Source organism: Sparus aurata, chromosome 23, assembly GCF_900880675.1.
Source record: "Sparus aurata chromosome 23, fSpaAur1.1, whole genome shotgun sequence".
Taxonomy (NCBI): domain Eukaryota; kingdom Metazoa; phylum Chordata; class Actinopteri; order Spariformes; family Sparidae; genus Sparus; species Sparus aurata.
Window position 1 is genome coordinate 14856805 of NC_044209.1, and position 24536 is coordinate 14881340.

The window sequence follows — 24536 nt, forward strand, 5'->3', positions numbered from 1 at the left end:
CTTCTATAGACTAGACTGTTGAGTAGAAAGTATTCACGCTCGATAAAATCTAACAATAAAAAAACATATTGAGCGCACATTGCTGTCCTAGGTTGTTACCAAAATGTACTTTTGTATTGTACTGACCTCCCATAGAATATAAACACCATGCACTGTTTCACAAAAGAGATAATGTCTGGGTCCTCTTGAATGCTCATGTAATTTAGTTAAAGGAGTCAAAATGAACAGGAAATGCAAGTGTGTTTGTTGCAAGTCTAGGCTTGCATGCTGCAGATTTGATGGAAACAGGCGCCTGAACGACACGTACGGTCTACAGAATAAACCTAGAGAGTGTGTGTGTGTGTGTGTGTGTGTGTGTGTGTGTGTGTGTGTGTGAGCTTTAGTCCCCGTCCTCTCTTCTGTCCCCCTCCTCTTTATGTGCTGATGCTGCATAAGGCGTCTCAGTGGTGAGCCGCAGCTTCAGCCTACATACCAATACTGTGGATTAGCCCCACGCACACACGCACATTTGCATGCGAACGTACAAAGACAAAAGTGTGATAGTTTTCATCTGCAGTTTTTTCGCATGTTTTGAAATGTCACTTATTGCACAAACCTAAATTAAGTGCATTAATATTATTAAATAGACACGCAAAAAAAAAAATCATTATATATCATTATATAGAGATTGCTTCTCCCTTAAAGGGATATTAAACAATAGGGTTTAATGTAAATTTAATCCATGGTCTAACATACCTTGAAACTGTGTTAGACTCCCTCTCGAGAGATAAAGCTTGCAGACTGCTAGCTTACGTAGTTTTAGCATCGTCAGAAACGACCGCACAACAATAATACATTGCAGTAAATGGGTCCAAATATAAAACCGCCATCAAAAAGCCACGAATAATACTCAGAACAGCACCAAACTTCAGCAACATTAGAAACAGGGTCCCAGCACATATTTCGAGGTATCAAACATTTGATATCATTGCCAGATTTGTCGGAATAGATTAACAAAACTCACCTCTCCAGCTGCAGGCTCGTTGTGGGGAAGCCCTGTTAGTGGATTGCCGAGTGCAGTAGAGTTCCGCAGCTCAATGATGATCATTACTGCGGGACTCTACTGCACTCGGTAATCGACTCACAGGGCTTCCCCACAACAAGGAAGGCTTCTCGGGTGGTGAGTTTCGTTGATCTTTTCCGACAAATACAGCAACTATATCAAATGTTTGATGCATCGAAATATGTGCTGGGACCCTATTTCTAATGTTGCTGAAGTTTGGTGCTGTTCTGAGCATTATTTGTGGCTTTTTGATGGCGGTTTTATATTTGGACCCATTTACTGCAGTGTATTGTTGTCACGCGGCCATTTCTGAGGATGCTAAAACTATGTTAGCTAGCGGTCTGCAAACTTTATCTCTTGAGAGGGGGTCTAACACAGTTTCACGATGTGTTAGACCATGGATTAAACTTACACCGGAATATCCCTTTAATTATGTGAGCTTTATAGGTCTTTAGTTCAAATTAATTTTCAAATTTTCCAAAAGTCCACTAGTATACCTAATTGATAGCTTTTTAATAATTATGATCAACGTTTCCTCAATATCTGGAACTGTAGACAAGAAAGAAGCTCAAATGTATAAACACACAGACTAACAAAACACATACTTAAACCGACATGGATACAGTCACGCAGCCATCAGCACCAAAACACAAATGTCTTCAGTTCTTTGTAACACATTCTGCCATCCCTCTGTCCATGAAACTCTACTGCTGTGTATCACTGTGTCTGTCGTCTGCTGTTTACCTCTGTCTGGACAGGAAACATTACCTGCTCTGCCCTCAGTGTTATCTCACCCTCAGCTGGAGGTCAGTGACAGTGACTTACGTAACACTTAACAGGAATAGTGAGTGATTAAATGAAACCTGGAAAAGGCACGGTAGACTTTGACAATGACTCAATATAGATGGGTGACGGTTACACGACCTGTGAGATGAAGTTTTTCAGATGCATTAAATGTTTGTCAAAAAAACAAAAAATGACAGTAGTGCTGTCTACTTACTGGGACTGGTGATGCCAGATGCCTCTCTTTCTGTTCTCCTCGCCCGAGCACTGGCTGATCTCACTGTAAATGGGGACAAGAACAGAAGAAAACATCAGTTAAATCAACTGGACAGTCAAGAGAAACTGCACAAAAACAAACAGATGTCCCATGACATGACACTTCATCAACAAGAGGCACAGAATTGGAAAAGGACTGTTAGACATGCTTAGGAACATAATAATTAAAAAAAAACGTAACTGACCACAGTTCTAAGTTTTCATATCACCAGGTTGGGATTTTGACTGTCTGCTAACGTTGCTAATGCTCTGGATCGGAGCATCAGCTAAATCCTAACAATTTGACAAAACATGTGTAAGCACCAAGCGGAAACTTCACATTTTCTATGAGGCCAAATAATCTACAGCTGTCATGCGGAAAAACAAAGTCAGCCGATGTTTGAAAGATGGGCTTTCATTGTTTGACCACCGAGAAATTCGGCTGCCGAAGGACGGCCAGAAATGTTTTTCTCAATTTCATTTGTGGGTTGTTTTTATAATTGTGTGCATGATGTGGAAATAACTCTGACCAAACTTGCATGTGGAACAAAATGCATCATGTCACCTTGTAATTAACTGACCAAAAAGTGCCCGAGAAATAAACATGGTTATATACTGTATGAGGGGCACTATAAGTAAATGTCAGGATATAACAAATCATTTAAAGGAAGAAAGGAAGCGACAAAGCACGACTAAACACAAGCAGGTAGGTTGATATAAAACCTGCAAGTGCTAATCACATAAAGGTCAATAAAAGTAAAGAAAAATCTGAACTCTGCAGGGGAAATGTTGTAAATAAGCCAAGGTAACGATTTTGTCTTTTTAAAGGAGTAAAAGTTGCAGGAAGCAAACGAGGATATGTTGACCTCGTCTGCCTGATACAGTTAAAGTTCTGGTCCGTGCCCAGATTTTGTAAAACAAATGGTTGGCATCCTCATTCGTGTTCCCCTAACAGCTCCTAGTGCCAACAGCCAGGTCCTCCATAAAACTGGCTGGCTGGTTTAGGAATCAGAGGAATGCCACTTCCTCTTGGCTGACGCTCCGGTTCCTGACACAAGTGGAATGCCCCGAGTAATCTCTCATTGATCAGCTCTTGTGTGTGTGTGGCTGTGTGTCTGTGTGTGAATACGTGTGTTCAGTTCTGCTGAATCACCAGCCGTTGCATGAGAGGGGAATGAGCCAAACAGGGACACGACTGTTGCGGTCTCTTCAGATGGGTGATTAAACTACATTAGAAAAACGGTGATGTCTATTTTCTGGAAAGTGTATGAGTAAATGTTTTCTGTGACTGTGCCCTTTAACACTTAAAGGCAATATTCATTTAGAATGGCTTGGTAAAACAGTGAAGTGATTAGCTGAGCTCCCTGCAGGAGGTGATCGCATAATATCTAGAAGCTGCGACTCTCTGAGGTCAACCACATGTTCGTTCCTTTCTTCCCTTTACTTCCCCCCCGCTCCGTTCCTCTCCTGCATCAACCCCTTCAGGGCTGTTCAGATAAGGTAATCATCCGGTGGCGTCTGAGTCAGTCACCCCATCCTGTTTTTAAAGTTCCTAGAAATACTTCCCACCGCAGATCGGTGTGCAATGCGACATTCATTTTCTGCCAATAAAGCCAGCAAACATAGTGGTTTGCTGCCTGTGTTGTTACTGGTTTTAACACAAAGACAGCTGGTCCGAGAGAGAGGGAGTGAATGTGCCACTGTATGACCGGAAGACATGACTAAAGCTTTTGTAATCCATGAGAGTGTGTGCGTGTGTGTGTGTGTGAGAGAGAGAGAGAGAGAAAGAGCGACAGAGAGAAAGAAGTCTCCCTCATTGAGAGATGAGAGTCAATAAATTAAACTACTGCAAGTGATGATGTCATGTTCAGTACTTGCTTTCCTCTGTGTCTGCCTGACTGTACAAACTCCTTTGTTCTGGCATGAAACCCCTATGTCTCGCGCCACAGACAGAGATCTGTATCCTACTATTTCTGCCACTACCAGACCTGAGAGACAGGCAATCCTTGCAACAGGTGAGACCAAATGAATGAAGCTTAAACTCAGCTTACTCCGCTGCATCTTGAATGTGGTCTTGAGGTTACGATGCACGTAGGCTTCATCAGAACTGCTTGTCAGATGGTTGACAGCTTCAAAAAAAACACATCACCCCCCAAATGTTATGGCATGGGAATTGGGAAGGTCTGTGTCTGACACTTTATGTAACTGTCAGAAACTGTAAATCCGACATTTAACCCAACTTCACCTTGTGATTGACCAGCTGTGCGCAGATGATAAAGGAGCCAGTATTTCCCTCAAGCTGCCTTTCACTCCACCACTAGGTCTTTTCAAGCCTAATCCAAACCTTAAGAGGGAAGAACGCCAACATCTCATGGTAATCATTCCAGCTGAGACAGCAGAGTTTTGGTAATGTGTTACAGTCACATTACTTTCTTCTCTACGTGGTTTGCAGTAGGAAAGATTGTAAATAGAAATTGCAAGAAGAGGCTGGATGCTTTAAAAATAGGAGATACTCTCAATATTTTGAATTTATGCCATGTACAGATAAGAGAATTGGAGTAAAATTAGCCGGACAGAGTCTACGTTCCCAGGTCAGAATGACCTGTCAAGAGTAGCTTGCACCTTGTCCCGGCACTGAAACAGACTAACAGTTTTTAGGCCTTCGCTATGAGTCAAGTTGCAGTTTACATCCATGTCTGTCCAGACTCATAGAACAAATGTAGTGAAGGAATTTAATAAACGGTATTATCTGTTTTTGGTGAAATGGAAGTTTTCTCGCGTGGAGTACAGAGGACTGACACAGAGCTTGACCACATGGTGCAATGTAAAGTCATTTTGCAGAACATGATTTTATGGTATTAGTCATATGAGGGACAGTTTGTCTAATTAGCCTATCAATTCTTGAGTTATGGACAGAAACGTGATGTGCGAGGTTTTACGTTTAACCACCAAATTCTGATCAGTTCATCCTTGAGTGCGAATGGATGGCAGATGTAATAAAAAGCCACAGAAAGACAACATGGAAACAAAATGCCTGCGCAGAGGGAAACAATCATATATATATTTTAAAAAACATTCAAAAGTCCCTGTTCTGCTATGGAACAATTTCTGATCACCTGCAAAACTGGTTAATACAGATTTTCAACTACTTGTGCAGCAAATAACAGATTTAACTAAGGAGACCTGTGTCAACCTGCATAGTGGAGGAAATGCTGCTCATGTAAAAAGTAAATGTTAATCTAATGTTGACTTAAACGTTGGTAAAAGGCTACATTGTTGATTCAGAGAGGAAGTGCTGACCCACTTTTTTAGACTTTTTAAATCACTAACTGGGCGCTCAGGCTGTCAAAGGTGCAGCAGTCAAAGAGTCGACCCTCTTTCTTGCTCTAAGTGCAGATCATTAATCTGCCATGGGCCAAGTGATCACATCATCAGTCTATTATGTGAGTGTGTGCACATCTACGTGTGTTTTAGAGCTTTAAGTGTATGGAAAAACAGAACAAACAGACCGAGTCAAGTCTTTCGAGCCTTGCAGCCAAAAAGCATGCCTGTACCTATTTACTCTACTGGCTGGGAGCACAACTTGAGAGAGGTGAGGTGAACACACACACACACAAATACACACACACACAAATACACACACCCTTACAACACAAAGCGCTCAAACAGAGCGGGGAAAGTTTATCATTGCAACAAAGACGGATACCACAGAAGTTGTAACACCACCACAAAGTTGTGTTGATGTGAGGACATTTGGCATTGAGGTGATATAATTCAGCACAGCCAGTAGCTGCTGTGTGGTTTAAAATTAAGGCAAACTGCTGACAGACATTAAACAAATATGCAATAGCTAATCGCAGTGAGCTTAAATATAAACTAGAGCAGTGACACCTGCAAAGTTAAACTGTATGTTGGCACAAAACTCTGTGTGTGTGTGTGTGTGTGTGTGTGTGTGTGTGTGCGTCTTATGTCCTGAGTCTGTGGCGGTGCTCACCTGCTCAGTCTTGTCTGAGGCCTTAAACACACACACACACATACACACACAGCACACCACATATCATTGCTTGAACAGGTTTCGTAAAAAGTCTCCCGACACTACGATCCATGTCTTTTTCCACTTCAAGGGTTTTTGTAATCTTCTGAAGTCATATTTGCCTTATGACACTGGTATGTTCAACAGAGGTCATTACGTGCACATGATACATGAAAAGAATGAAACTAGTGTTTATGATAATGGTAAAAAAAAAAAAAGCCTACTTTGAGTGAAGCTGCGGCTCATATTGAGGACCAGAGTAAATGTATGGCTGCCTGTGTATTTACTATAGGCCTCAACTGATTGATGTCAATTGTAACATGACCGGTCAAGTGCATGGCTATGCCTGGACAAACATGTCAGCTGATAAGTTATTGGTCTCAGATGACTAGAGAAGATAAACACGGGGCAGAGAGTGCAGCACTTTAACATGCTTGAAACACAAGAGCAATCACACAGAGACGTGAATGAGGACGTGCAAACAGATACACATACAAGGCCGGATTGATGTATTAAACATACACTACGATGCTTTCTGAGTGTCTTTAGCACACACCGCTATCCGAGATTTCTGTTTGCGAAAGGAGGCAACACTGTGTCTTGTGCATGCGGGAGGGCAGAGGAGGTGAAGGAGCTTTACCTTCCTTGTTTCTTTCGCTCCTTTTTTAGAGTGTATTACTTCCTCTTTTTCCTTTAGGGCTGGGTGGTGTTTTCATTGGAACATTAATCATTTCTGTGGCAGGTATTGTTGAGGAGAGCGGCACTCAGTAGAGCGCTTACCGCCGCCATGATCCAACAGTCCACTTTTGCACCTACTCATAGAAATCAGCCACCTAAATATGCTTTATTATTCATTTATTTATTTATTTATTTATTTATTTTTTAATGAATCAAGCTTTGTAAGATTTTTTAGATTTGACAGAGAATCAGTGCAGTAGTAAAATACATTTTTGTGTCATATTTGAACACTGGATTTGCCAAAAACATGCATACTGTGTGGTTATTTTATTTAATTAAAGGAGACCTATTACGCTTTTTTCTTTCAATGTTAATATTGATTCTTGCACATGTAAAAGTAATTCTTGAGCATTAAATCATGTAAACCTATTCCAGTAGTAACCCAAAATACAATAAGAACCTACAAATATATATCATATGTTTACTTTAATTATTATTATTCTAAATTCTAATACATCAAGATATTATATATATTAACTGTGTTATAACTGTATGTTTAAGACGCAAATCTAAAATTCAAATGCAAATGCAAAGGGTTTTTTTTAGATTAAAGACATTTAGATGAAACAGATACAACAATTCTTTTTACAAGTTTGGAACCTCTGTCCCTAATTTATATCTTGTTATATGCTTAAACACATACTATATCAACAGTCCAGCTCGTGTCTTTATCTCCCTACAACTCTGAAAAGCCATTTTTGAGTGTTCCAAGAAATTTTAATATGAATCTAACTCACAACCATATCGCCTCCCACCAGTTAGAATAGTGCCAAGAGTGGATGGTTATCAAGAAAAGGGTTAGGAAGCTTAAGAAGTAATTTGAGAGAATTCAGTGTTAGGTTGTGTTGCAAGAGATTCCAAGAGACTGCAGCACTAGTGCTGTAAGTAGTTTCACTCTGAATTGGATACTACAGAGTGTAAAGATGGACATTTGATGGACAATATCAATTCTTGAGCAATTTGTTTACAGTCAGAATCATAATGTGATTCATCACTAATCCCTCCTCTGTCTCTCTGCTCACCCACCCTCAACGTCTCTATTCATTTGTTCCATTGTGTTTTTATGGCCCTCATTACACATGTATGGGGTATGCTGCAGACACAGCGTTTCACAACTCTGCCTGTGAAAGAGTGAGGATCGGATGGGTGGGTGGAGAGAAAGAGAATGAGTGAAAAAAAGAAAGAAAGCAAGACACACTGAGTGATTAGAGGACCATTTTTCAAGATTGTTTTCACAGCCCAGATAATCCTTTACCTGGATGCATTCTTAATGAGAAGGGACCACATTGAACACACCGAACAGACTCATACACACATGTGTTCACACACGTAGCTGAGGAAAGACATTGGCCATGACCCTGATCTGCACTCCTCCCAAATGAATAGCCGTTGTTCTGGCGCCAAAGGTATGAACCGGCAACACCTTTTCCTACCTCCGCGCTTTCAACGCAAACCTATTCCTCACTCAGCACGCTCATTGGAAACCAGCACCACTTTGCCAAACACACAGTCACCTCTCTGTACTCTTCACAATGCAAACACGGGCTCAGATATATAAAAAAGTGTTTTTAGCCAGGGTTAGACAGGATACCACGGCAGTCTATAAAACAATACTGGTGTGGCAGATAAGGATCAGCCTTCCTTCTTGTGAGGCTGTTAAAACCCTCGGAGTCGGTTAAGTAGTCAATAGAGCTTTATGGGTTGAAACTCCCCCAGGAAACATGTAGTTACTGTATGTCACAGGTGAACAAGTGGGGGGTGAGCAGCTGGATCTATGTGCATGTTCAGAAAGAAAGACATTTGAGGTTGACAAGCGATTTTAAGAGTTTTAACATCTGTTTTAGCAGGGGTCTCAATGTTTGCATGGAGGCCAAATTTGAAACTCATGTACATGCTTGTTCATATGCGTGGGATTGTATACGTGCATTGAAACTTTATTACTTAACCACTGAATTATCATGTAATAATAAAGCTGATCAAACTGAAACTGAAATTAAAGCACGAGTTCACCCGGGACAGATAATGTTCATTCATTCAACTCCCAGGTGGTTATAATGTTGTAAAGAGAGTGTGTCTTGAACGCATTGTTGCTTTATGTGAGATCAAGACTTTGTACGCTGCCAACAGCATTGGCTCATGTGCAGCTAACATGCATTGTCTTGCTAATTCGGGAGTGCTATCTGCTCTCTGAACAGATATGAATCACTAACACTTAAAGTGATTGCTAGTTGCAATAAAATATTTATTCATGTCACGACAGGACACGGTTTATCCTGCCAAACAGCAGAGTTGTTGTTTCTTGCAGGGGCTCTGTCCCTGTGGCCAACAGAGCAGTGTTACAATCTTTCTAATCAGGTGTATAAATTAATCTGATGACCGTGCGGTGAACTTGAACTTTAAGGTAAGTTTTTCAATTATCACAGCTGTTTGCACCCGTGCATGCACTTTATCATTCTAATACCCACATCTAGATGTCAGAGCACATGTTCGACCACACATAAGAACAAATGTGAGCCTGCTATTATCTTTTTTACAGGCTCTCTCCTGGCCTCAGGCCTACAGTACAGGCACTCTGTTGTATCAGTTGACACCCACAGCAGCCAGCATCACAGAGGTGCATTCTTGGCTGCAGATAATAAACACAGAGCGGAGTGGACACTTCAGAGCAGGCTCCACACGGCTGAGAGGGGAGGACCATACACGGCATAGACTGTAGGTCTCCTGCAATCAGGGGAACTCCACATTCCAGAGTGTATCTATGACTCTGTGTTGTAGTACAAAGAGGTGAGGCAATTGATAAGTGCATTCAACCTGTACACAACCAGAGAGGTTTGTGGTCAATAGCCTGCTTCTTAAGAACTAGACAAAGGGCTTGATTGAGTGTCATGCCACTTATACAATATTGTGAACTCTTCTGACAGAAGAAGATTCTTCTGTGGCTCTATAGTTCACTCTGGGAGCGAAGAGTGCCCATAAGCACGATTGACCACAAATGGAGCACTAGAAGACAGAGAGAGAGGCTGAAGAGGTCAATGTGTTAACCTGGGAAACTTCAGCTCCTAAACTGCAGTATCAGGACCACAAGAATAATAGAAACAACCAGAGCTTTTATAAGTTTGAGTCAAGCGACATGAACACAACCAACCAATCATAGGCAGGGTAGGGCAGGTCTTAGTATAAATCCAATGGGATCCATGTTAACACCTCAATCCTCATGAATTCAGAGGAACGATTTCCCGAGTCAGGAAATGGGACCGTCAGAGGAGCATGTGACTACACAGTCAGATCATACAAACCCGAGAACTGTACGTGCACGTCGACGTGTTCCAATACCTTATTAGTCTATTATTCACAGGCTTCTAGGAAGCCAAATTGAAGGTTAGACCATCTGCGGCATGCTCTGCTAGATGACAGGGCAAATATGTCTCAACACAGTTTATAGCCTGACTTTAAAGTTACCATTTAACAATAGCTTTAGGCTCTGTATCAAAGCTGCGCTGACTGTCCAATATAAACAGGCTAGAAGCCGTCATGCGGCACAGAGCGAGGCAATGGTCACACAGGCACGAGTAGAATTAGGTGTGTATGAGCGCCAGGACATAAATGCGCATACCAGGTGGACTGAACTTGGAAAATAATTCCAAACTTTGTGTGTGCGTTGGAGTGGGCTGTTATTCGTACAAGTTACTCATTGATCCAGACAACTTGAGGGAGTGGTGTACAAGGCGGGGATTGGCTCCACGAGCAAGGTTGAGCATGAGTGAACACAGGGGCACATACACACATGTATTCATATGAACATCCTCTCCTACCCCCAAAACATGACATATACACACGTTTCTATCCACGAGGTCTGAAACTCAAATTGCAGGTCTGTGTGTGCAAGGGCACTTGCGTACAAAACATAAGCCGACCTTCCTCTCTTAAAGTCATCCCTTCACATCTCTGATGCTTGTCTAAACACCCCTACAAGTTAGAGAGGAGGGCCTTCCACAACACATACACACACACTCTTTGTTATTAGACAATTCCCCCGAGTGATGCGCTGACAAAGAATGTGACAGCTCCGCACACGTCGCACGGCAGAGGGGGAAAACACACACACACACACACGCACACGCACACACACACACACACACACACACAGGAGGAGGAGAGGTGGCATGACCCAACATGATGGAAATCCATCGGACGCTCCATTGCACAAAGACTCGGGGAAGTGGAGCCGGGAAAGCCGGCATTCCGCGGGATATGGTTGTGTACACTGGACTGAGCTGGAGCTTAGAGGGGAAGAGAAAAGGGGGCTGAGGAGGCTTGGAAGAAAGATGGAAGTGATCGTAAGCAGGAGGAGTTGGTGGAAGGAGGGAAGACAGAGTACACAACAGTGATGGACTGATTGCTGTGGTTAGTGACACTGTCCTTCAAAACAGCTTTGTTTCAAGCCTCAAGGCAACAATCATTTCTCTGCTAGGGTGTCTTTGAGCAAGGCAGCAACAATTGACCTTACCACAATACAATCCTCCGAGGTCTTTGATGAGCTGCAAGCTGTCAAATACCCAGACAACTAGGGATGTTCAGATAATGATACAAGCATCGGACTGTATCAGCCTCCTCTGATCGAGCCTAAAATGCTCAATCAGGTATCGGCGAGTCAACAATCCAATTCCACCTGATTAATTAACCCCGAAACAGGACCGTGAGACTTCCCAGCAGTGTCCTGTGCACCTGTTCGCAACATAACAGACCCTTTACTGCACAGGTAGACAATATCCATCAACGGCAAGGTGACATTTATGTTTTTTTGAGTTAATAGATAATAAAAGAAAGGTCTATGGCATCCATTCTCTGTGGGTACTTGTTCATGTTTTACCAAAGGATCAGTCCACCAGGGTTCCCACACAAGGTTAGTTGTAAATAGCTGCTAAAAGAAATTGTGATGCATGATCCATATTGGACGAGTTATCTGCTTGATATTGGGAATTTCATATTAATCGGCTATGTATTGGCATTTATAAAATTCTAGTCTACATGCCAAATTGCTTTCATTGACTTTCCAAGTGCTGATGTCACACTCAAGACATCAAGCTGCTGCATCTGGGCAGAGCCACACAGTTTAGACCAGAGAGCCACACATGTCATTGTCGTAGCGGTGGACATTTACGTCATTCTCACCCTTAGCTGTGCAGAAAGCACGGGTACTGAGTACAGAACTCTGAAATAATCGGTTATCTTATGGGCAACCGCCATGACAAACACTTTATTATCAGTTATCAGTATCAGCTGAACAACATCCATATCGTGCATCCTTAAAAAAAATTATCGAATAAAATGTTCATACTAAAACAACATACATATAATCAGTATCAGTCAATATCAGCACAGCCAGTGCCAGAATAACCTAAACCAGTAGGCCTGTGTTTGAAGCAGATGCATAAATCAAATCACCCCTCAGGGCATAAGTGTGGGAGGAGTGAATGAACTGCACCATAAAACTGACAATCAAAAGAGATTAATAAGGTAACTGTGTCATGACTGGAGTAAACAGTATACTTAAACCAACTGTAATGAATCCTTGTTTTCTGTGGTACACTTAACTCTCTTCTTCGTTGTGTTCTTCAGCGCATGAAAGCAACTCATATTTTGCCTGAAGACATATAGAAGAATGAGCTCAGCTCTGTGTGCCACCTCTCTGCCATGATGTCATAGTGGAGTCCAAACCAGCCAGAATTGGTTTACAACCACACCCACAGATCCATGTGTGGGCCAAACATTCAAAAGAATAAGTTTGAAAAGTTCACATATGTGGAGGGCCAGTGATGAAGAACGTTTTCACAGTCAATGCTGCTGAAACTGGATTTTTTTTAATCCTCTACCTGTGTTTCCAGTCCTCTCTCACTCATGCAGCACACATGTACTTTCTTTTTCTAAAATTAGGCTCCAACTACAGCCTGGTGATAAGAAAATACACGTTTTACCTTCTTTTATCCAAAAGGAACACACTTACTTGGATATGAAGCTTTCTTCATGGTTGACGAGGATGTGTCTTCTCTTAGTCGTTCAGTGGTAAGAGTTAATGAGTCGCTCCGGTTCCTCAGTGTGCGTCAAGGAGACGTTTGCATCCGAAACTTTTCCAGATTGTGTCTTTCTGTGCGCTCCCCCCTTTCTCTCTCTCTTTTTCTCTCTCTCCCCCTCTATCTCTGTGTGCCTCTCCTGGACGGTCAGCTTTCTAAACGCACCTTGGCGCAGGTAAACACACTTCTTATTGAACTTCCTGAACTTATTCCGGTCTTAATTTCCCTGCGTGAGCCACTTGGGGAGACAGTCTGTTAGGAATGGATACACTCACACCTGCGTTCCTGACGCACGCCCAGTCCAGGAGCGGGAGTGGTTTACAGTCAGTGCGGGGGCTTTAACATATGGAGGCTTTGAGATGGGTTTAAGTGATGTTTGCTGTGGGGCTGTGGTTTGAAGAGAACTGTCTGAAACAAATTAATCAAACTGGACGGCTCAGTAATCCTCCAGGTATGTTGCGCAACATCAACCGAGCATGCGCGCGCGTTTGCAGGATAACAGTCAACCAATAGGTTATCAGACATAACACACATTCAAATGAAACAAAGAAAAATGACTGCGTGTGTGTGTGTGTGTGTGTGTGTGTATAAGAGCATAATTTATTAAGGGCCTCGTGCCGTTGCCCACACACCAACATATGTGGGTTATATTGCGAGGTCTTGCGCCTGTGTGTGTGTGTGTGTGTGTGCTAGTAATTTGTTTGTGTATAAACTTTGTGGCTGGGAGGGGCCACGTGTTGAGGTAGCCCACATCCATCCATTAGAGCATTAAGCTCTGCCCTTTAACCTTTGAAAATTCCGCGTGTCAAACTGTGCCAACCCTGCTTCATGTTCAGAGGAGCTGAACGCACGTCTTGACACAAACAGCTGCAGTTCAGAGCTGCAGAGACCTCTTGTGGCTGCAGCCGGTCTCCTCCTCTTCCTCCCTCCACACTCTGATCACTGGTCTGTGTCTGTTTATACCAGGGTACAAAGGTAGCTACCCAGGAGTCATACTCGAGTAAAAGTAATGATATCGTGCTAAAATATCACTTTGGTATACATGAAAGTCACTTTTACAAATAGTGCTTGAGCAATAGTCTTACAGTATTTGGTATTACATGTTTGTAAGTATCAAAAGTAAAAGCAAATTATACATATATCTACTTGTTTGCATGTCCCGCATACTGTGGTGTGGCTGCCAACTATCAGAGCCAACATTCAGCATTTTTCTGATTATCAGAATCAGTGTTTTTTCCAGATTGTGGATGAAATAAATTGATTTAAACATGTACTTATTTGGCTCTGGTGCAACTTAACAAGTAGTTAAAGTTTATTTTATTAATGTAATGAGTAAAAAGTACAATATTTGCCTCCAAAATGTAGTGGAGAAGAAATGTAAAGTAACCGAAAATGGAGAATACTCAAATAAATTGCATTGACCTCAAAGTTTTACTGAATTACAATACTTGTGTAAATGAACTTGTACTGTACTGTACTATATGTAAATACTGTATACTATGGGTTGTGGGCTAGACCCAACCCTAACATGAGATATGTTTGCACACAACCTTCAAAGTAACCGGTAACTAAAGTGGTCACATACATACATGTAGTGGAAAAATACAAATTTACACAGACACACACACACACAGACACACACACACAAGCACGCACACACACACACACACACACGCGCGCACACACACACACACACACACACACACACACACACACACACACAGTAGATTGAAAGCATCTTTGTCCCTCAAATTCATTCAGAAATTAAGATACCATGATTTTAGGACATTATCAGAGGTCTCAAATGACTCTGCCAGCGGTCACATAATGATTTATACCCCTTTCCTCTTTAAAACTTTAACATGAAATATAAAATCTGTGAGTGAGTCACCCACTGGGTGCTTCTTGGAACTTCATTGAGTTTTCTAACAGGAAAAACACGATGACAGTGTTTTTCAGTAACTTGACTTGCTGATGTGTTGATATTTAAATTTAAAAAGAAAAACATATGCAGTGACATCTGTGGGTGGATGTGCTGGCTGTCTGACCCAGAAAAATATGGAAACATGAAGTTGAACCAGAGGTGTGAGGATTTGTTGTCATCATTGACTCCTGTTGTTTTGCTTTGTACTTAACTAGCACTTTAAAGCACGACTGTGTAACTTTTGCTAAATAATTTACAACCCACAGGAGACAATTAAAGGACAATCTTAAATGCTAAAATGTAGCGTAACAGACGAAGAAGGCTAAAGACTCCGCAAGCTGACTGAGTAGCGTCCGCTTTACAGAAGTACATATGGTCACGTTAGACTGAAGCCGCCGGATGTGTCGCTTCTCTTCAAAGGCACATTAAGATGCAGGTTGACAAGGGAAGTGGCAAACAAATCAACTGAGTCATCTCTTTTCTCAGAAATGGGACAAAAGTGTGTCTCGACCAGAGAGCGAGTGTTTGTGTTTTATTTCTGGTTGATAAGAAGATTGGATGCCTTTGACTCAGCCACAAAGAATAAATATCAATAACGATGGTGACAAATAAATTGAGCTTCCAAAAAATCATGATAAAAAGTATTATGCACCTGAATAAGAAAATTAAAATATAACTAGCTTTAAAATGCCCTTTGTAGGAAGTTTAGTTCGTTGCAATGAGCAGACGATGCTCAATCAGTTTTCTTTGTGTTCTGTAGGGCTCACAACGGTGGATACTCTGGATTCTGGAACACCAGCAGATATGAATCTCTGCTCAAAATGCAGCAGCCAGAAACCTCATCAGGACCTTCAAATATCTCCTGACTGCTGATTCAGAGGTTTGGTGTCTCTGGGTTCCAGATGTATCAAACAGTGGTGGTTGCAAGAGGTGACCACATAACTGTAGGACTCCTGGATCCCATCTTACATTACAGGATTACTAACACAGTCCCCTGACTGCTTTGAAAATATCAATAAAATTGTCAGCCCAACATGAGTTAATGTTGTGCTTTTTTTTTTTTCCAAAGCCAGTCTAAACTCAGCTGGGTGCTTATTGCAACTTACAAGGGATCAGTTCCAAACATTTCCATGCAGCACATCACTTACCATCACAACACGAAATGATGAAATAGCAGAGTAAGGATCCAGTATTTGAAGCATTCACGGCAAGGAGAATGAAGTCCAATGTTCAGTGGAGAAAGGCATCTTGGTTTGTAGGAAGAAGAGCGTTGCGTCAGCTAAATCAAGACATCAGATCTGTTGATTGTTCACTGAAAGAGGAAGTTGCATGATACTGTTGACCAAAAAGCATTCTACAGTTTTGTATTATGTAAACAAATCAGTTACCCAACAACATACTTACCCGTGATTTAACACAATGGCTAGCATTCACACCAAGTCCTCTTATTTTCCAATCCATCAAAAGGTTGTGTAGACTAGGCTTTGTACGAGGCCGTTGTAACTGTGTATTGTGACTGTTAGGTACAAAATGTTGGAATCAGCTTTAACAACAGTGAGTCAGGAGGCCAGGGGCTGCTAGCATAGTGGGACTTGACTTCACCAAAGTTTAAGTTTGTAGGATTTAGTGTCATGTAGTGGTGAAGTTGCAGGTTACAACCAACCCTATCCATCCTCCACCTCACCAGAAATGTAACCCCACATCCCTGCAACAGTGATTGGTCCTTTTGGTAGCACTGCATTTTCTACGCCGGCATGGACTAACTGTGCTCAGGCTCAGTGTAGGGGTGATTAAGGGGATTGTGAGCTGAAGTTTCCCCAGTAAACACATTGACCTCTTCAGCTTTTTTTTTTAAAAAAAAGGTTTCTTCCAACGTAACCAAAAATACAACAATTATACACTGATGAAAATATTTGAGTGAATATATTCCATTTCTGAAAATAGACTGCTTATGCCGTGTTCAGACCAAAGGTGGCGGGAATTTTTCGCACAACCAGATTACATACAAAGTCAAAGATAAGACGCAATTAGACGCTCAATTAGAGGCTATTGGGATCAACAGTGGAGGTGAGGATAATGATCACCAATCATGGCCGTTTGGGGACACCCAGAGCTGTATGACAACACATCTACTCGTACTGAGACAGGACAAATAAGAAGCTGAAGGAGCACAAATATTTTCTTCATGTTTGGTCTGAACACAGCATTAGATCCTACACACTAAACCATTACAACATCACAACATTTCCGTTCACATAACTTTTATCAAAAGCCAAACAATTTCTCTGAAAAATAAGTATGTGGATATAATTATGTTGATATACCCTCATCAAAAGGGAAAGATGTCATATGCAATAAACAAATAAACTAAACAAAGTTTGGCAGATGTTACTTTTTACCTATAAAGACTGGCTTTTGCATTTGACCTATGCTTTTTTGAAAAAAAAAAAAGACCACAGCCACATCCTGTCACTGTAGTAAAACACCTGTGAACTGAGTAGGCCACAGTTCGAAGGTTTGAAGAGACATACTCAGACATTTAAAATATTGCATGTCTTGTATGGAAAAACACTGATCAGAACTTTGAAACTAGTTACTTTGAATCAAAACCTTTTTTTTAATGCAACACCCACCCACACCTAAAAAAGCACCTTGTGAGCGTCACAGTTTCCGCTTCCACCTCTATTACAGAAAACACCTTCTGACAAATTCTGTAAAAGCTCAAAAAACGTGAGGGAGGGAGTGATGTAGCCACATTTAAAGAGCCGTTACCTAATCAATGATCAACAGCACCTGTTTGCATGTGTGTGTGTGTGTGTGTGTTGATTATGAACCCTGATACTGAGGCCTTTAAGAAGTTACGTTCAAAACTGTCTGTAAATGAGGCTTCAAAGTAAAAATGGCATTTCCTCACAGTGGCTGATGTGGAACTGTGACAGATTATTATCTCCGACAGTGTCGTAGAGTATTTTTGCTCCAACGTACCTTATCATTTGGTGTTTCCTGTAACAAGTTATGACAGGTGAGCTATGGAAACTGCCCCAGTTGCACAATTTTCTGCACTTCACAAAATGGGACATTTCAGTTAAAACGCTGAGCCTCAGATTAGCTCTGACATTGTGGTGTAGATACTCTTGGCGTCTTTATGTCGATGTTGTTTTTCTTGTAAGAAGGGTCTCGGTTTCTGTTTGAGTGCTACCACTTTCAAACAGCACACTTTCCACTCCTCGCTGGACCTTTTGCGAGACGTTTTAAGTGGTCTTCTTCACTAACCCCCCCCCCCCGCACACACACACACACACACACACACAAACACACACTCACACACACACACACTCACACACATATTGCATACTGGCACCGCTTAACTCTGACACTTGCCCCACCATCACCCGTAAACACACAATTCACACTTAGGTCCTCTTGCGGATCTGTGAAGGAAACAGAAAGTCACAGCCTGTGACCACACGCACACAGTGCACAAGTAAACACTTCTGTCATGCATCTGCTGCGAGATGAGGTTTGTTTTTCTCGGTGTGACATTTTAATGTTGACTCATACAGAGCGTTTCGGCCTTGAGCTGAGATGCAACTTGTCTTGACTTATATAATTTTAAACTTTTTTTTGATTTACAGTGTTTGAAGTTGAAGTGTTTGCATTAGTGAAGACAGGCACTAAGCTCGACTTGGCACTGGTAATAAATTATTGTACTGTTACACCTAAAGTTGTTTCTTCGTCTGAGGTTCAACAGCAAACGTTCCTTTTCATTTGGAATAAATCCTGTGTTATGATAAAAGAATAGCGTGTCGAACAGTAAATAATTTGCTGTGAAAAACCACAGTGACTGGGATGTGGGCTGCGGCGGCTGAACCACAGACATTAATTATGAAAAAAGAATAAGTCTCACCTGTCTGACCTGTTCACATTTCTACATAATCCCAATGCTACAATGCTGCTAATCAGTCATCACAGTCAACACTCAGAGATAAGATTTGGGTGGTTTACTGAGAGCTGCAAGTTGGAGTTTTGCTCCTGGGAATTATGGTTTATGAATAAAAATGCATATTTAAAAAGAAAGTCCGTCATTTATATGCAATTGTTTTAATTTATGTGTACAGAAAATTGAACTTGAAATGTTAATTGACTTCAGATCATTTTGGTGTTTTTTTTTTTTTTTTGCTTTTTTGTTCTGTGTTGTGTCCATTGCGTCTGGTGTGGATACGAATAAACCACTGGATGATTAATCGGTGAGCAATCCTGGTATTTCACCAATTAAGACTTTTCACCATACTTGTTTATATTTATGTGTATTTGTTTTATATTTATGTTTATTTGTCCAAACGAAGAGCTGCTAACTGTGTTTCGTTGTTTCTGAAGCAATGACAATATACATCTATTCTATTCGATCCTGTGCAAGACGGAAGTCAGTCAAGATGTTTTTTTTTTTTAATATATAGATTTATTTATGCAGACAGCAAATTACAGTTATCATTCTGACAATACACAGTATCTATCTTTTACAGAATTCAGAATTCATTTTAGTAAATAACCTTTAAAGATTTTTTAAAAAAGGAAATGACTGAAATTAAACATATTTACATTAAACTACATGAGAGGGTCGCAAGTCAGGGCCAAAGTCCAGTTTAGGTTTTTAGCATTAGACAAGACAAACTGACATCTGTGATTCTTTGCAACTTTTAAATGGAGCCATGTTTTGTATCATGGTACATTGTGCCACGCTGTCCACCGGCAGTGCAGTTGTCCCCATGATGTACATTTGTGCAATTCATAGACTTAATCGTCTTAACTGTCTTTAACTGACATACATCCAGTCACGCACAAGGCCTGAGGAGATGTCAGAGTGTGTTCATAGCTGAGTTGCTACATTGCTTCACATGCATCCCTTGCACCTCAGTGGTGCAGAGATGGAGTTTCAGGTTGGTGGCTTGTAGGCTGACATCTTCAGCGCCTGAGTGTTCCACCACGCATGTCCTCATAAACATCATTGTTGGCGACACGTCTTGGTTTCGCTGTGCGGCGCGAACTCTTAGTCTGGTGACAAAAGATGTTGTTATCAACGTGTTAGAAGATGTAGGACTACACAATGAGAAGGTCAGAGTCTCTTAGGTCATAAAGTGACAATATATACAGTGAATATAATGGTGATGGAATGTAATGAAGTACATTTATTAAAGTACTTAGGTACAATTAAAAGGTGTTTGTACTTGACTTGAATGTTTTCATTGTCTACTACTTTAAACTTCCATTCCACTACATTTTGAAGGCAAATATTTTACTTTTACTACATTTATTTGATACATTTAGTTTCTAGTTACTTTGCAGATTGCATGCCGCATCAGAGCCAAAATAGCACTTTTTATGATCAATTTGTTTAATCAGCAATCGCATGAAAAAACACTGATTCCTATAATCTGATAAATCCTGGATTTCAGATTGGCCAGGTCAACAAGCAGAGTATATACATAATTCACTTTTACTTTGATATCTAAGTTCATTTATTGCTAAAAAAAAAATACTTTGGATACCTTCAGACTTTTACTCAAGTACTATTCACATGGGTGACTTTGACTTTTACTTAAGTGATATTTTTAACACAATATCTGTGTGTGTGTGTGTGTGTGTGTGTGTGTGTGTGTGCGTGTGTGTGTGCATGTGTGTGTGTGCGTGTGTGGGTGTGTGTGTGTGTCACAATCATTTTTCTGCTCTCACGCAGCAACCATTATGATTAGTGCACTAAATGAAACGTGTGAAAGTTACACTGACTATAATCCTCAACTTTCAAATAAACTGCTTGTACTATGTGTTGTATGGTACTGCCGAGCATAACAGGAACATGGAAACAGCCCCCGTTCAGCTTCCATCAGGGTTAGTGAGTGAGTCATAGCAAAATACAATCATACGAAGACTCACACACAGACACCTACATACACACAGAACTGCTGAAACACATGGGTACCTTGATGATCCATATGAAGAAGCCCATGATGATGCCAAGCAGGACAGCAGCAGAGATCACCACAGACACCAGGACCAGCTCGTTACTTGCTGGGTCACACTGCTTCATCGAATCTGATGAATCTGTAATAATGTATAGTGTGTTTATCTCAGGCTGTAAGGGTTTTCATTACCTTCACCACCATACTGTTGGCCTGAGGCGCTGGAATCTGAGGGATATTGAAAATCGAACAATGAAATTCTTCCTACTTCCTTATAGAAAGTTGTTTTGGAGAAGTTGCAAAATGAAAACAGAAGTTTACAGTTTCTGCACCAGCCATCGACTTGAATTGGTGGCAAAATGTGCAGAATGTCGGGGAGCTGAATGTGATACTTTTATATTTACATTTTCTCTGAATAAAAAGTCACAGAAGTAGAGCCAATAACAGCTTAGTTTTTAGTTTGTGTCTGAGACTTTGCAGTAATATGTGAAATCCCTGCTTTGACTGAATACAGATAGTCTCTTAATACTCACAATAGCACAATAGTTACCCCTGTAACCTGTTGTTACAGTGCATTAATAACACATACATTATTGTTAATTTGGCACTTAAAAGAAACTTCTGTCCAGTGGAATGATAAAAAAGTTGAAGTGTAAGAACTGATGGGTTTATGAGATTGTACACATTAAAAAGGCTCACCTGTCACCACCAGGAGCACAGATCCAGTGCCTTTCATCTGAATCAACTGACCAGACTTCGGGTCAAACTTTGTGTAAATGCACCAGTAGGGCCCCGTGTCACCAGAGGTCAAGTTTTTGATGAGGATGCTCACATTGGGGAACTCGCCGTGTGACTGCAGTCTGCCTGTGAATTCCTTGGCGATGGTATCTTTTGCTGAGTTTCCTTCTTTAAACAAAACGTCGTGTTCCTCCTTGAGACCTTTCTTCAAAGAAAGGGACTCTTGGTCCGAAAAGGTTCTGCACTGGATGGTGACGGGTTCTCCAGGTTTTTTCCATAGCACACCACCGGTCTCTACGTAGATAAGACACAGAATCTCTCACAGTTACTCAGTTTGATCTCATTTTACATTTAATAAAGCTTTGTGTATATTCATCCTGCCTTACACACACATCTGTTCCACTCTTAGGCATTACAAATGTAATCAGCCTTACCTGTGCCCAGGGCTATGCAGCAGAAACAAAGAACAGTTACGAGCTTTAACCAGACAGCAGACATGATGACAGTGACTGTCAGTAGGAAATGGATGAGTGTTTTCAACCACATCACCCAGGATGATTACAAAAAAACAACACGTGACCTATTAAGGTGTATGATGGGGGCGAGAGTTTTACATGGTTATCATACAGTCGGCTCAAAAACTTTATAGTGTAACAGCTTTTTCTTTGAGGTCAAACCACGACCGCTAAAAGTGAAGATGAACAGTAGAATGCTTCTTTTATCCTGCTCTGAAGCATCGGGCAAGATTTTATCAGGAGGTATTTTGAGGGCTTGTGTGGTGTTCTGCAGTCACAGTTCCTTTTTTTGGTTGGGTGCTTGAAAAACCAGCTGGGCATTAGAAGATCTTCTTAAATAACAGCATCGATACAACAATGTAAACATGCTCGACAAGAAGTAAAAGTCCTGCATGTAAAAAGCTAATTACATGAAGCACATGTACTTAAAGCATCAAAGCTACGAGTGCTCGATCTGCAGAAAGAATGTAACTAATACCATTGAGTATTGAGAATTTTCTGCCCTTTCATACTTCCTCTCCACTAAATTTGTTTGACTTACTAGTTAGATAGGACTTGAAACTTTTACTTGTACTCTCGATATTTAAGTTCATTTAATATCAGATACTTTAAGGCTTTTACTGGCGTACTATTCATCTGGGTGACTTTTACTTTTATCAAAGTAATAATTTAACAAGATATCTACTTCTAATCAAGTACGAGCTGTAGGTACTTTTTAAAACAAACATATATACATCATACACTACACACACACACACACACACACACACACACACACTTCTTTAATTCGCTGCCACATGTAATCAGTCTTACCTGTGCCACTCAGGGCTGTGCAGGAAAGACACAGGATGGTTATGACCTTCAACCAGACAGCAGACATGATAATGAAAGGAATAATAACTTCCTCTTTAGAACATGAATCCTAAAGAGGAAGTGTCTTCAAAATGTTTTGCCCTCAGTCCAGGATTCTTGAGCGACCCACAACTTGTGACTACAGCAAAACTGGTTATTCCAGACACCCCTATGCAAACAGTAAACCGCAATGTGAGATTGTCAGCTCTAATATGAATTATCCACTACAATAACAATATCAGGACATGATATGTCTTATCACCTTGATAACAGATCAACACATTATTTTACCGTCTCAAAACCTTTTTTTTCTCAGAGGTCCGATAACTCATAGTGACAGCGATGCTGAACACTAGACTGGTTCTTCAGTCGACCTCTCTGAAGCATCAGACACAGGGAAAGACAGCACAGCATGGGTTGATGTGTTTTTCAAGGCTTGAAACTAAAGGGAGATGGTGTCAGGACATAGTCACACCAAAAGTAGGTCACAAGTATAGCTTCAGCAGAGGGTGGAAGTGTGTTACAGTGTTTGTATTGCCCTCTAGTGGAGCAAGAACAAACATGTCAGAGTGTTAACCATTGAAATGACATACAATGCTTAAATGCATTTAGCACTTATATGAACATTTAACAAATAGTATGTAACACTGCCTCTAGTTGTATCAGATATAACAATATTCATGTAAGTATATTTGTATATATGTATGTGTGTGTCAACAGCCATGATGACAATACAGTAACACAGGTGTCTATGAAAACATAATTATAAATTATGTATTCATAGAAGTTACAATTGCTGACAATTACTGTACATCAATAAAGACGTACATTATCATTAAATCTGCCTAAAACAACTTTATAGTGTATTACAAACCATATAATGTTCATGTAATGTAATGCTAAATAGGGGGTTAATGTTAAGTGTGGCCCAATTGGGATACGACAGTATACATGGATATATTCATACTGGGACAGATACTGGGAAAATGCCAACCAATGATCTATTTAAGATCCATAGGATGATAAACCATGCCGCTCGCTCATCACATCTCCAAGTATGACGTCAAACAATTATTTTTAGTACTTTTCCCAATACAATGGAGGTGGGTGGAATTTTGCTACACGTGTTCAGTGTTCATAAAAATCCCATTCATCAAATATCTTCAAAGAAACAATCAGTGCGTTCCAATATGTGAACTGCTATACTGTCTAGCATGTCAGAAAAAGATTTAGTATGTCCCAATACATGTCAATCCAGTATACCAAAAGAAAAACATGATGTCCTGCTGCATCCAATCACATTTTGCAGCATGCCAGCCAGCATGCTTTTCTTACTATTCTGACCCACAGTCCTCACAGAGAGAGCAAAAACAGATGTCAGCTCACTGAAGCTGCATTCCAAAATTACTCTTTTTTTTATCCCGTATTTTGTACTGTGGAGTGCGAATTTATAGACTTTCAAAGTTCAAAGTGCAATGTTATGACAAAGTATGTCTCAAATGTACACATACTGCATGTAACAGTGCATACTTTGTAAGGGACAATGACGATGTAAGCCCCAGCCCTGTTCACTGTCAAATGTTTTTATAGGGATCCCTAAATAAACAATAATAAAAGGGATTTAAATG

At 40.8% G+C, this 24536-nt stretch overlaps 2 protein-coding genes across 3 annotated transcripts in view; both read right to left on the reverse strand.

Moving 5' to 3' along the window:
* septin9a (septin 9a) overlaps positions 1-13155 on the reverse strand; it is an 87675-nt gene extending 74520 nt beyond the window's left edge. Inside the window, exons 1-2 of the mRNA XM_030407655.1 lie at positions 12856-13155; positions 2043-2105 (exon numbers count right to left, since the gene is read on the reverse strand). Coding sequence (XP_030263515.1) covers positions 2043-2105; positions 12856-12877 — 85 coding nt within the window. The 5' untranslated portion in view covers positions 12878-13155. The remainder of the gene's footprint in view (positions 1-2042; positions 2106-12855) is intronic.
* A 6127-nt stretch (positions 13156-19282) lies between these two features.
* On the reverse strand, positions 19283-22961 carry LOC115574944 (T-cell antigen CD7-like). Of its 2 annotated transcripts, none has more exons than XM_030406644.1 (4): positions 22870-22961; positions 21503-21835; positions 20824-20945; positions 19283-19898 (listed from the first exon to the last, which is right to left on the reverse strand). In XM_030406644.1, the coding sequence occupies exons 1-4, from the start codon at positions 22934-22936 to the stop codon at positions 19809-19811; spliced, it is 612 nt and encodes a 203-aa protein (XP_030262504.1). In that variant the 5' UTR covers positions 22937-22961; the 3' UTR covers positions 19283-19808. The 2 variants fall into 2 exon arrangements, with proteins under 2 accessions (XP_030262504.1, XP_030262503.1); XM_030406643.1 differs by lacking the exon at positions 22870-22961 and adding an exon at positions 21976-22071.
* Positions 22962-24536: the final 1575 nt, after the last annotated feature.